General features: G+C 37.1%; 1 protein-coding gene and 1 long non-coding RNA gene across 5 annotated transcripts; one reads left to right on the top strand and one right to left on the bottom strand.

The window, feature by feature from the left end:
* Positions 1-5,037: 5,037 nt before the first annotated feature.
* LOC144716118 (B3 domain-containing protein LFL1-like) lies at positions 5,038-8,279 on the bottom strand. 3 transcript variants are annotated; one of them, XM_078591171.1, is made up of 6 exons: positions 8,097-8,279; positions 6,853-7,065; positions 6,327-6,427; positions 5,732-5,778; positions 5,590-5,666; positions 5,038-5,514 (listed from the first exon to the last, which is right to left on the bottom strand). In XM_078591171.1, the coding sequence occupies exons 1-6, from the start codon at positions 8,277-8,279 to the stop codon at positions 5,239-5,241; spliced, it is 897 nt and encodes a 298-aa protein (XP_078447297.1). In that variant the 3' UTR covers positions 5,038-5,238. The 3 variants fall into 3 exon arrangements, with proteins under 3 accessions (XP_078447297.1, XP_078447298.1, XP_078447296.1); XM_078591172.1 differs by having other exon boundaries at positions 5,038-5,666; positions 6,853-6,939; positions 7,024-7,065; XM_078591170.1 differs by having other exon boundaries at positions 5,038-5,666.
* A 177-nt stretch (positions 8,280-8,456) lies between these two features.
* Positions 8,457-9,768, top strand: LOC144716119 (uncharacterized). 2 transcript variants are annotated; one of them, XR_013584820.1, is made up of 5 exons: positions 8,457-8,596; positions 8,724-8,815; positions 8,954-9,057; positions 9,189-9,268; positions 9,366-9,768. It is a non-coding gene; the product is annotated as an uncharacterized LOC144716119 (long non-coding RNA). The 2 variants fall into 2 exon arrangements; XR_013584819.1 differs by having other exon boundaries at positions 8,459-8,596; positions 8,732-8,815.
* The last annotated feature ends 3,989 nt before the right edge of the window (positions 9,769-13,757 follow it).

Here is a 13,757-nt window from a genome sequence, read left to right as displayed (position 1 = left end):
GAGACTCATGCATAATATATGTCACCATTCACACATCTTTATTGCTATCATGTATCCTCACATTAATGTCAAAAGGGATGAACATATTTTAAGTCATACCTATCTTCATGTCTTAATCTTCGGAATGAATATACTTTAAATTATTTTAATTCATTTTTAATTACGTGAAACTTTGGTAAAGACAAATCTTACCAATAGATTTTTGTTTCTGGGAAGTTCCAAAAATAATTAAAATAAGTTTTAAGCGATGGGGAGCGATTTTTGCATTCTTTTTAAGACACACACACACATATACATTCACACATTATATTTATATTTTATAAATAGTTATGAACGCACCAAAGTATACAATCTTGAGTAAAATAATGTGTACCCATCAAATCTCATTTTGGACTATTTGTTTAATTGGATTAATATATTTATAATTTATTATAAGGTATACACACTAATCCATAGATTTTACAGAGTCAAAGGTAAATAAATTAGTGAGAGTCAAAACATACAAAAAACTAATTTATGAGAGAGAACTTGATACCTTTTTAGATTTTTAGAAAGGGGATAATATAAGAATTGAGATTTCTTTATAATTAAATATTTTTAAATAACAAAATCAATGGACAATTCAAAGCATTGAGTTTGACTTACACATTGACTTTTGGGGAAATGAGGGTGAACATACTAATATAATATCACTAATATAACACTTCCAAAAACTAGACAAGGAAATAATAATTATTGTATAAATATGGGAATTCTAAGAGAATACACGGAATTACTTAAAATTTTCAGAATCAATGCATATAAAATGACCAGATTATGAAGTCTAGTAAAAGTCAAGGAATCGACCAAGCGAATGATGTCAGGTTTGGCTGATTAAGCTTTGGATGTAAATGTTACAAAGAATGATTCCATAGAAGCAAAAAACATCCACATGGGAGGTTTGATTATTGCAGTATGGCCTCCAAAAGTCAATACCCAAAAAATTGTGACTCACCCAAGGATGAAGTGGTCAAAAAAAAGATTTGGGGGCCTAACCTTAACATAAATGCACAGATTTTATACCTGTGGAAAGAGCACTCAACAAATAATCTACTTCCTCCAATCATGATCTTTGGTTGAAAAACAAGGGATAAATCCATGCAAAAACAGAGAAAAAATTAATCCAAGTCGCTGAAATTTTCTAGTATACTCACAAATTATACTTGATCCAAATCAAAATTCAGAAGGATTACATATTTCAACCTAGAATCCTCAAAAGGTAGTTCTTAAATCAAGTTCAAAGCTCATTAGTTATCGCGTTCTTCGGTTTTGGAGGATTACATCATGTTGGGGATGATTCTCACTCCTCGTTTGATGGATTGATGAGTTTTTTACCAAGAAGGAATGATCAGGTAAATAATGTAAATCCATTCGATTTCGACCAAGGAAACATGAGTACACACTCGATTAATTGAGGATTTCTCAGGTAATATATCATGGAGAGAGAGACAGAGAGATACACAAAGATAGGTAGAGACATAGAGATACTGAGAAAGAGAGAGAGAGAGAGAGAGAGAGAGAGAGAGAGAGAGAGAGAGAGAGAGAGAGAGAGAGAGAGAGAGAGAGAGAGAGAGAGAGAGAGAGAGAGAGAACCAGATACATACACAGATAGAAAGGTAGATAGAGAGAGAGACAGATACAAACAAAGGGATACAAAGAAAAAGAGACATAGATAGAGAGATGGAGATACATAATCTCCCTTGGGCTGCTAGGGTGCTGCCTCCTGCCATTGGGGGCCAAAACACTTTTGTTGTTTATTTGCACCTTCTACTTACTGAAAATTCATAAAATATCCACTTATATATCTGTTTAAACTTCAAGACTCAATATTTTTAAATCTATATTACGTTTTTCAATCAAATTATGCCCATTAGATTAAGAATTTAGTTCTCTATGATTATATGTCTCCTGAAATAAAATTAAGACACAAAAGGTAAGTTAAGAGAACTAATTAGTTTGGCCTATAAAGCTTAATTAATTTAACTATAAGAGTTAACTTGGTTTTCTTTCTTTGCCTCTGATAATCATGCATTTCAGCTCATTGTTTTCAGTCATGGAACATTTAAATTAATAATATAGTATCATAGAAGTGGCTTGAACTTGGAAAAGACAAACCACACGTAAAATAGACAATTATTCATAAAATGATATGAATTTCAGCCAATGAATCACACTTAATTTTACATGTCAGTGGATAAACTGCAATTGTTAGCTGATAACATGCATAAAAGCATGATATTTATTCATTAAAATTAAATAATAATAGCAAGATGCATGTTATCAGTTTTCCAATCGATCAAACCAATAGGTGACACATGACAGGGCAGGAATTGAAGACTTAAAATCATCAAAAAAATTCTATTGAATAAAATATTAGTCATGAAAATATATTTCTAATTCAAATAATATCTTCCAGAGTGTAATGTTAAAAAAATCATTAAAAGATATGCCAACTCAGAATTTTTTTTCTTCCGAATATGATGCTAAAAAAATCCTTAGAAATGACAAGAAATCTAAAATAATCAGAATATATCTTAAACATATATTTTGTCACTATAAGCTTAATAACAAAGATGTATAATAGTTTTGACGCATAAAGCATGTAAATTACATAGAATTAACCTCGTAATTCATGCATTGTCACTTTATACTTATAATCCTTCATCTATGCAAGTCTCTCAAATGACTTAGGGTTTTCTTCTTGTTGGCGAGTCTAACATCTTCCTAAAGCCAGACCGTATGAGTCAAAATCGTCCGTTGTTTAACACAATATATCACGTTTACTTTTTCGATGCGCATTGTAAAACTATTTGGCAACTGATCAGAGGACACCACATTTTTTGACACCTTGTAACACCATGCCATAAATTATACTCTACAATTGGACAATTGCTTTAATATCGTTGAAGAATTGGGATTTTGCTCATAATTAACATGCTTCTTTGGGTATTTTTTGATGAGAACCATTGTGGGAGCTCACAAATATTTTCTTCTTGTGCCCAATGAATGTCAAAATTTATCATCCATTAGAAATAATTTTCATTACTCTTGTGCCTAATGAATGTCAAAGCTTATCTTATGCCTACGGATGCTTCTGCAAAATCCGGGAACATCATTACTCGGAGGCCGCAATTTTGACGAAGGCGCGAGTTGACGAGCAGAAGCCATTCCCTCTAACCCCGCACACAGTGACGAAAAACACACCAGAGATCCTGGAGGGCAACATGCAAAGTACTTGAAAAAGGAGGGGCCTTTCCGCAAAAGTACCGGAACATCATTACTCGGAAGGCTCCAATTTTGACGAAGGCGCGAGTTGACGAGCAGAAGCCATTCCCTCTAACCCCGCACACAGTGACGAAAAACACACCAGAGATCCTGGAGGGCAACATGCAAAGTACTTGAAAAAGGAGGGGCCTTTCCGCAAAAATACCGGAACATCATTACTCGGAAGGCTCCAATTTTGATGAAGGCGCGAGTTGACGAGCAGAAACCATTCCCTCTAACCCCGCACACAGTGACGAAAAACACACCAGAGATCCTGGAGGGCAACATGCAAAAGGAGGGGCCTTTCCGCAAAAGTACCGGAACATCATTACTCGGAAGGCTCCAATTTTGATGAAGGCGCGAGTTGACGAGCAGAAGCCATTCCCTCTAACCCCACACCAAGTGACAAAAAACACACCAGAGATCCTGGAGGGCAACATGCAAAGTACTTGAAAAAGGAGGGGCCTTTCCGCAAAAGTATCGGAACATCATTACTCGGAAGGCTCCAATTTTGACGAAGGCGCGAGTTGACGAGCAGAAGCCATTCCCTCTAACCCCGCACACAGTGACGAAAAACACACCAGAGATCCTGGAGGGCAACATGCAAAGTACTTGAAAAAGGAGGGGGCTTTCCGCAAAAATACTGGAACATCATTACTCGGAAGGCTCCAATTTTGACGAAGGCGCGAGTTGACGAGCAGAAACCATTCCCTCTAACCCCGCACACAGTGACGAAAAACACACCAGAGATCCTGGAGGGCAACATGCAAAGTACTTGAAAAAGGAGGGGCCTTTCCGCAAAAGTACCGGAACATCATTACTCGGAAGGCTCCAATTTTGACGAAGGCGCGAGTTGACGAGCAGAAACCATTCCCTCTAACCCCGCACACAGTGACGAAAAACACACCAGAGATCCTGGAGGGCAACATGCAAAGTACTTGAAAAAGGAGGGGGCTTTCCGCAAAAATACTGGAACATCATTACTCGGAAGGCTCCAATTTTGACGAAGGCGCGAGTTGACGAGCAGAAACCATTCCCTCTAACCCCGCACACAGTGACGAAAAACACACCAGAGATCCTGGAGGGCAACATGCAAAGTACTTGAAAAAGGAGGGGCCTTTCCGCAAAAGTATCGGAACATCATTACTCGGAAGGCTCCAATTTTGACGAAGGCGCGAGTTGTGAGCAGAAACCATTCCCTCTAACCCCGCACACAGTGACGAAAAACACACCAGAGATCCTGGAGGGCAACATGCAAAGTACTTGAAAAAGGAGGGGCCTTTCCGCAAAAGTACTGGAACATCATTACTCGGAAGGCTCCAATTTTGACGAAGGCGTGAGTTGACGAGCAGGAGCCATTCACTCTAACCCCACACGAAAAACACCAGAAATCCTGGAGACCAACATGCAAAGTACTTGAAAAAGGAGGGGGCTTTCCGCAAAAATACTGGAACATCATTACTAGGAAGGCTCCAATTTTGATGAAGGCGCGAGTTGACGAGCAGAAACCATTCCCTCTAACCCCGCACACAGTGACGAAAAACACACCAGAGATCCTGGAGGGCAACATGCAAAGTACTTGAAAAAGGAGGGGGCTTTCCGCAAAAATACTGGAACATCATTACTAGGAAGGCTCCAATTTTGATGAAGGCGCGAGTTGACGAGCAGAAGCCATTCCCTCTAACCCCACACCAAGTGACAAAAAACACACCAGAGATCCTGGAGACCAACATGCAAAGTAAATGAAAAAGGAGGGGGCTTTATGCAAAATCCCACCTCTCTCTCTCTATATATATATACTCATCCTCGTTCATGGCAAGATTTGCCAGAGAGCATGTACACGAGCTCGGGCGCCATGGGAGCTCCTCCGGAGCTCGTCTTATTCCTCGGCAAGGGCGGAGAGGAAGAGGAAGAAGATCAACGAAGAAAAGCCTCTCACGAGAAATCCTCGAGCGACAGATTTTCGATCGATCCCAAGCTCGGAACGGACTCCAAAGCGGCGGGACTGTCCAGAATCCGATCCGGCAATCCCACTGTGAAATCGGCGGAGAAGGCGAAGGCCGCGTCCATCTCCTGGCACGCTTCATCGTATATGTACCCGTCGTAGAAATTGGCATCCTCCGCTGCCAGATTCTCGCTGATATTGCCGGATCGATCGTTAATTGGAGCCGCTGGCGCCTCGCGGTATGATGCTTTTTGCCCTCGAATTACCTGCAATGATTTGACTGATTGATGCGTTCTTGATTCGTCTGGGCGGGTATGGAGTGGCAAAGTTGGGGTTAGTACATATCTCTGCCTGTAATCGTCTCTGTAGAGCATGACGAAGTCGCCGAGCTTTAATCCGTGCCTCTTGACGAATTCCCCTGAATTTGAAGATCAGGATTGGGTTTTCTTTTGGGATTTTGGGATTGGATGTGATTCTACTTACCCGTGTTCTCGAGGATGTACATCCGGCTCTTGTTATTCGGCCAGAATCTGATCGATTGCGTCGGAAAAGAAAATAAGAAGAATATAAAGTAATCCAGCGCTATAATTCTCAGCTACCAAAGTTGAATCTTTAATTTAATCAATGAATCGATGCCAACTGGTTTTGATTATGCTGTTTCTTAGTTTGCAGGCTTAGGTAACCTCTGAATACAACATGTGAGTTATAGAAACATGTGAGATTGGATCTGAAGAAGCGAATTTGCAGAAAAAAACAAGAATCTATTAAGATCCCTCGCTTATATACGCAGAGATACAGCTAAGTTTACGATGCACCCTTTCTCTTGCAACTTGCATCTCCAGTAGAAATAATAATAAATCATTTTCTACTCGATAGGAAAGATGAGAATGCAGTCTCCAGTAGAAAGAGAAAGAGATAGATCTTCATCATAAACTATGCACTAATAGTCAGTAAAAGCAATAATAAATTATTTTCCACTTGATAGGAAAGATAAGAATGCAGTCACCAGCAGGAAGAGAGAAAGATAGATCTTCATCATTAACTATGCACAAATTTTTGTGTGTTGAGCATTTTTTACCTGTACTTGAATGTCCAGGTGTGAAAAGTTTCCATATCTTCCATGCACATGTAGATTCCCTCTCTTGCCATGAGGATTGGCAAATGGGCTTCCGCTTCTTTCTGCAATTGTTACTTCTGAGTGGTTATTAATTACTTTTTTTAGAAAGAAATTTTTTTGAAGACTTTTTTACAATAATAAAATTGAAGAGATAATTAAGGTGATAATTATTGTAGAAAAAAGTGTGGAAACTGGGGTTTGGCAAGCGTCAACTGTCCCCCAACTGTCAAAGCCATTGACCGTCATTGGCGTTGACTGTGATGTTGACGTTGACAACAACTATCAACTTGCTAAATTCTTGTTACAGTGATTGCCAGCCCCTTCAACGTGGCATCAAAACAAAGTCAACCATCTTATTTGACTTTGACTTTGATGTTGACTTTGTGATGTCTTTCAGTGTTCACATTGACGCCTCTGTCGTAGTGGAATCAACAGCCATCCATCTATGTATTACAGTCATCTAGATCATGAGCATTAAAGTTCTGACCTTTGGAAGTACCATTCTTCCCAGAGACCCTACATCACTTTTTCGTAGTTCTTTCTGGAGGAGAAATCTCAATAATCCCCTGTTTTGCTGCAAGATAAACAAGGAAATATATACTGATCTGAACCAGAATACTGCGGTAGATTGGATATTTTGGGACAAGATTATGCTTACGTCGAAGTAAAAATCGGATATGCCAAAGCCTACCTCAGTGGCCTGCAATAGAAATAAGAAAACACCTTTTTACTATTTAAAGTATTCTTTTATAAAAATTTGGATACGAAAATTCATAGCCTGGGACTCGACGTTCTTGATGAATTTGTTATCCGACTATAATTTACTGAATCTTCTGTTACTATTTTCGATTTTTTTAACATTTTGTACCACAATCGAAGGCTGAGCGTTTTCTTTCCTGATCCTAATACGTGAACGATAATTGAATCAAACCATGTCTGTTTTTTTTCCTATTAATTAACGCCTTTTGTGTTCAGGGTTGACTTGTTCTTGGTAAACTCTGCTGTTTACTTCCCCTTCAGCCAAAAAAAATGAAACGAAAGAAAAAAATCCATCGTTGCGCTTTTCCTTACATTCTAAAAGTAGATTCTTTGCTATTTTACTAACATCAGGGCCGTGTTGATTTTCCACCGTACATATTCCATCAGATTCAAATCCGAACGGCTCACTCTCCAAAGGTTTGAATCGTTTTTCTCAAACCTCTGTCCTCAATCCCACCCACTTACCCTTCTGCAAAAAAAAAACAAAAAAAACCCGACAATCCACTCCCCTAGAAACCCCCAATCCGAACTTCAAAACTTTATATGGTTTGCCATTTTCAATAGCTTCCACACCCAAATTCTATCAGATCCAGATTTCGACGGCTCCCACCCACTTACCCTTCTGCGAAAAAAAACAAGAAAATGACAAATCCACTCCCCTAGAAACTCACAATCCAAAGTTCCAAACTTTATATGGATTGCCATTTTCAATAGCTTCCACACCCAAATTCTATCAGATCCACATTTCAACGGCTCCCACCCACTTACCCTTCTGCGAAAAAAAAAACAAAAAAATGACAAATCCACTCTCCTAGAAACCCCCAATCCAAAGTTCCAAACTTCAGATCGATCATCAGATTTCCAGCTTCCACACCCAGTTAATCCAGGCCGCACAAATTCCACCAGACTCCTTGTAAACCCATCAAAGTTGAATTTTTTTACAGGAATTGTATCGAAAAACACCATACTTACAGAGGAAGAGTTAGCCGGCGGCGCCGGAGGAGAAAACGGCCCAATAACAAGCCTTCTCTGCCGAGCCGACCTCTTCTTCCTCTTGCTCGGCCCAAACCCTCTCACAGCCCTCAAAAACTCCTCCTCTGCCATCTCCCTTCTTCCTTCCTCTCTCCTCTCCTCCTCGTCCAGCCCAAACTCCATCTCCACTTCCTCTCTCTTCCCCTGCTAAAAATCACACCTTTCTCTCTCTCTTGTTTCTCTCTCTTCTTGTTGTTGTTGTTCTTCTTTTGGGGGGCTGCCATGGCTGCTTGCGGGGTGGGGAGGGCCAGGTGTTGGAAGAGTTCTGAGCGGAGATTAGGGTTTGGGAATTACCGCCCTTGGAAAAGGGAGGTGGTGGGTGATCTACAGGGCATGGGGATGAGAGATGGAGTGAAATTTGGGGGGGTCTGGCCAGTGCTCTGATCTGCCTCGATGAATTCGCCGCTTGAAGCTCCGCCACACGGCGGCGGCGCCAGTGGGTGAGCCTGAATACTGTCCCCTTCTGTTTTTTTTTTTTTTTGTTTTTTCATATTTGCCTTTCTGGGTTTTCCTTTTTTTAACAAAAATTAAACTTTTTTTTTTTAAAAATTTGGTTCTGTTTTGAAGGAAAGCAGAGGAACAAGGGGGGAGAAAAACGAAGTTTGCTGCAACCCGCAACCCAGCAGAGGAGGAAAACACGGAAGCTCTGAAGGCCTCAGGTGAGAGAAAGCAGAGGAATTTGGTGAAAGGAACAGATTTAACAACCCAACACTGCTGTCCCCTTCTGTTTTTGTTTTTTCATATTTGCTTTTTTTACAAAAAAATTAAACTTTCTTTTGAAATTTTTTTTGGTTCAGTTTTGAAGGAAAACAGAGGAACAAGGGGGGGAGAAAAACGAAGTTTGCTGCAACCCACAACCCAGCAAAGAAGGAGGGAAACACAGAAGCTCTGAAGGCCTCAGGTGAGAGAAAGCAGAGGATTTTGGTTAAAGAAACAGATTTACCAACCCAACACGGCTGTCCCCTTCTGTTTTTTGTTTTAAAATTTGCTTTTTTGGGTTTTCCTTTTTTTAAAAACAATTTCTTGTTTCAGTTTTGAAAGAAAACTGAGGAACAAGGGGGAGAGAAACGAAGATTGCAACCCACAACACGGCAAAGAAGCAAAGCAATTAGGTTAAAGAAACAGATGCCCAGCCCAACATTGCTGTCCCCTTGTGTTTTTGTTTTTTAATATTTTGCCTTTTTGGGTTTTCCTTTTTTTTTGCTTCAGTTTTGAAGGAAAACAGAGGAAGAAAGGGGGGAGAGAAACGAAGATTGCAACCCACATCCCAGAGAAATAGAAGGGAAACACAAACTCTGAAGGCGTCAGGTGAGAGAAAGCAGATGAATTTGGTTAAAGAAACAGATATCCAACCCACAAAAAGAAGTGAAAAGAAAAACGAAAACCCAGAAGCCCTCGTTGTAAACAAAACAGAGGAACAAGGATGAAAAAAAGAAAGAACCAACCCAGAAGGAGAAAAAATGAAAAAAAAAGAACCCTAAAAGGTCTTATCTTTGGTTGAGGCCTTGTTCCTCTTGTCTGTTTTTTACTCATGTGTCTAGGCCTCTGTTTAATCCTTCAAGAACTGGTTGTTGTTTCGTTATCCTTTTAGGTTTCTCTTTTTTTCTTGTGAGTTTGTTCTTGGTTGTCCTTAATCCTTTTCGTGTACTATTTTCTCCCTTTTTTTCTTGTGGGTTGGTTCTTCGTTTCTTTCTCCTTGGCCTTCTGTTTTATTTGAACTGAGATCTTTTAATTATCATTTTTTCCTTCTTTTCCTTTTATGTTGGTTCTTTGTTTCTTTCTCCTCCCTCTATTTTGATTGAATCAAGTCCTTTTGGGTTTCTATTTTTCTTATTTTTATCCTTGATCCTACATTTTAAGCCATTCTGGGTATTGATTTCCCCACTTTTTTACTTTTTCCTCCTTCCCATTTGTTTCCCGCTTTTTAAAATTGTTGGTTGATTCTTTGTCTCTATCTCCCTGTTCACATTTTTTGTTTTTCTTTCTTTTTTTCTTCTTCTGGGTTGGTTCTTTATTTCTTTATCCATGTTCCTCTGTTTTGTTTTAATCAAAGTCTGTTGAGTTTCTATTTAGTTCTAGCGGGAGGCCATTAAAGCTGGAATAGGTCCCTTGTCTGTAGCTCTTTGAGTTTTGTTTTCAGTGGTTAAGAGAGAGAATCTTTTCTAAACAAATTAAGCATTTTTTATCTGAACTCTGAAATGTATAATTTATTCATTATATTTGATAAAATGTTATTAGGTGTCATGAATTGCATTTAATGATAGCTTTCCTTGCTCATATAACCATTTAAATCAAGGCCTGGGAAATTGTAAGGAGGTTCTCTTAAAAAGCTGGATGTGCAAAAAGAAGTGCAACATAATAATGTTTATTGGGATTATTCTGAGACGAATAATCCTTTTAATAACGTGTGATAAGAAGTTTTAGCTAAGTATATCTTCAGTGATTGAAGTGTACTATCTGATCATATTCAACCATATGATATTCTTCCTATATAGAAAATTATTGTTTTTGTCTTAAAAGCATGAGAGCACTTGTGAGTCAATTAAAAAACTCTACATGTTTTACATAATTGTTAAGTTAATTTATCTTAAGCATTTTAGCCTAAAACCAATGTACACTGTTCAGTTTTTTTATATGAGGTTACTTAATATTCTATAACCTTTAGACCATCTAAAATTTGATACTTGCAAATAAAATTGCCTTGAATTTTGGGGAAGGGTGCCCATCCATCTACAGGCAATTGGTACAAGTGGCAAGTCCCAACTAGGGAGAGAGATGGAGAAAATGACGAGGACAGAGAGATATAAGAGAGACAGAGAGAGATAAGATTGACCATGAGAATGATGAGAGAGGATAGCTGGAGGGAAGTGAGATACACAAGAGGGTAGTAATTATTTAGACGTTTCATCAAAATTATCGTATATATTTTTCATAATTTTTCCACTCATATGATGCGAAGGATGTTGGTGTATATTGATAAGAATATTGTCATCATATTCCAACCCTTCTTCCAGTTTTTTACCTAAAACTTCTATTTCTCTAACTTGAGTGGGCTGGCTCATTGATCTCCAGATTGTTCAAACAAAGTATTGCTTTAATCTTTATTACTCTACATCTTTATGTTTTTTATTTCATTTCTTTCCGCTTTGATATTTTATCTATGTCCACAAGTAATATTAAAATTCCCTTTTCTTCACATGTCATCAACTACTGTCCTGTTCGCATTTACCCAAAATATCTTGAAAGGAAAACCTCACTTCTATTATCAAGACAGCTGGTTTAGTACCAGCTTACAAACTACATGACATATGCCCCTTCAATATTATTTCACTCATGACATATAATTAAAGACCATTGATGTGGGCCACCAACAAAAGTTTTTCATGAAAAAAGGAAAGTTGAAGACATGGGCCACTCAGTTTGCCATCCACTAACATAACTAAGAGTAATAAAGACTTATTTTACCTTTTCTATCTCTCTAGAATGTTCTATTTGTCCCTCTAAACCTTTTTCCCTACCTTTAGATTATTCCCATAAAATTTCATCAGACAATCCAACAATTTTCCGCTTCAAATTCCATCTCCATAATCACTTCCCTTACTTTTCAATTTCTCTCTCTCTCTTTCTTGATTTTCACCTATTTCTCTCTATAAATATCTTAATTTCTCACTATAAACCCCATCAACATATCTAGCTGATCTCTCACAAAAATCTCAACAACTCCATCAATTACCCACCAAACTTGAGTTTTCCATCAACCACTGCCATCTAAACTTTCCTAGACTACTTGTGCAATAGTACATCTTTTCGCCTACCAGTCTTTGGGGGAGGGGTTCAGTGGTGTGCCCACTGGTCCAAAGGGTGCCGTCATCCACACATGGAAATTTTTTGGCTTGGTCTTGAACAGGGTGAACCAGATTGAAACGGGCTGAACTAGCCTAGACCAGATCAACTAACCTAGAAGCCCAAGCCTGCATGTTGCTAGCCCTTGCCACTATGACTGCTGCTCACCAGATAGGGAAATTATGATATTTTTTGCATTTCAAAATTCCAAAGATACTACCAAAAATACCTCAAAAATACGGAACACCAATTAGACAGTCTACAACTAATGCCATGCGAAATCTGATGATGAATAGTTGAAAAAAGATATATTTTTTATCTGATGTTTTGAGTGTATGTTGGAATCGGTCCTTAAAAAGATCATGGACATAAAGAGTATTCCTAAAGGAAATTCATTTTTCAACACATATTAACCCTGCCTGAAAAATAGTTTGGAGGAATGAGGAGAAGCTTATTTAGTGCCCCTTTTTTCTTTCTAATCATTATAAAGATATTTAATAACTTCTTCAAAGATCTAAATCCCCAATCGAATATTGAAAGTTTCAGAACATGGAAAGACCACAACAATTTTTTTAAAGTCATTTCAAACACACAAAGCATTTAATATTATATTTTGATGAAATAATAATATAGGTAGACATACTGGAACAAAGTGAATGAATTATATATAAAAATTAAATAGGATTAAGTTTTTAATTATTGGAAGAGATATTTTTTAGTTTAAAGATATCAAAAAGTGAATTTGTTTACCAATAAATAAGATGGATGTGCATGATAATTCCAAATATTATGTTGGTATTGAAATAGAGAAATGTTAGATTATATTAGAATCCAATGAGAGATTCAGGGTAAGTGTGATTTCAACATAAAATTAGTATTTTAATGTATATACATATTTGGAGTAAAAATTTCACGGATATTTTCAATGAAATAGTAAAAACTAATTGAATTGAAAATAAAGTTTAATTTAGAATAATATAGCATATTTTGAATATCTAAAGATGAACTAACTTCAGAATGTCAAGTGAACATGAAGTTGGGATGATAAACAAAGAATTAGAAATTTTAAGCTCACTAACTAATGAATCAGTTATATAATTTATTTTTGAAATATTTATAATGCTCTATTTCTTGTGAGCGCACCTATAATTTGTCTTAGTAGTTTACTTCTGGGAGTATGTTTTTAATTTTTTTGACTGCCTATTATTAGCTTTATTCATTGGTATAGGATTATATATATTATATTAATTTATTTAATAATTTAAAAATAAAATAAAAATCCAACTTAGATAATAAATTATTTACCTAAAATCCTAGAAAAAGTGATTTCCATATCAAAAATTTGAAAAAAGAACTAAAAGTGTCATTTTATTTTTCAATAAAATGAATAAAATTTAAGAATTATATATGTTGTAAAATCAAATATTTTTTAAAATTATAGTTGCATTCATGATTTAATTATTCATTTTAGATAAAATCACATTCCGCAGTTAAAGTTTCTATGCATAATTTGCATGAACACATGTAGGGTAGAATATTAAAAAAATCCTGCTTAATTTGTTGCACATAATTTATGCAAATCAAGTAATATAATAGAAAACTACTTAAAATTTTGCAGTAAATTGGAAGGATCATAAATATAATATTGGTGTGTGTACAAGCATAAAACATGAGAATTTCCAATCAATGTAATCAATTCACTGAAAAAATCCTGAAAAAATATTTTCCGGGCCATAGTTTCACTTTAAAATAATAAGA

This window comes from Wolffia australiana, chromosome 20, assembly GCF_029677425.1.
Source record: "Wolffia australiana isolate 7733 chromosome 20, ASM2967742v1".
Lineage (NCBI taxonomy): Eukaryota > Viridiplantae > Streptophyta > Magnoliopsida > Alismatales > Araceae > Wolffia > Wolffia australiana.
Note: the sequence above shows the minus strand (reverse complement) of the source record. Positions and strands in the feature narration are given on the sequence as shown.

Excerpts from the sequence above, each read along its gene's own strand:
- LOC144716118 (XM_078591170.1), bottom strand. The coding sequence starts at position 8,279 with ATGGAGTTTGGGCTGGACGAGGAGGAGAGGAGAGAGGAAGGAAGAAGG. Across the intron at positions 7,066-8,096 it reads CGCCGGCTAACTCTTCCTCT|GCCACTGAGGTAGGCTTTGG; the intron begins GTAAGTATGGTG and ends TTTCTATTGCAG. Across the intron at positions 5,667-5,731 it reads GTACATCCTCGAGAACACGG|GGGAATTCGTCAAGAGGCAC; the intron begins GTAAGTAGAATC and ends CTTCAAATTCAG.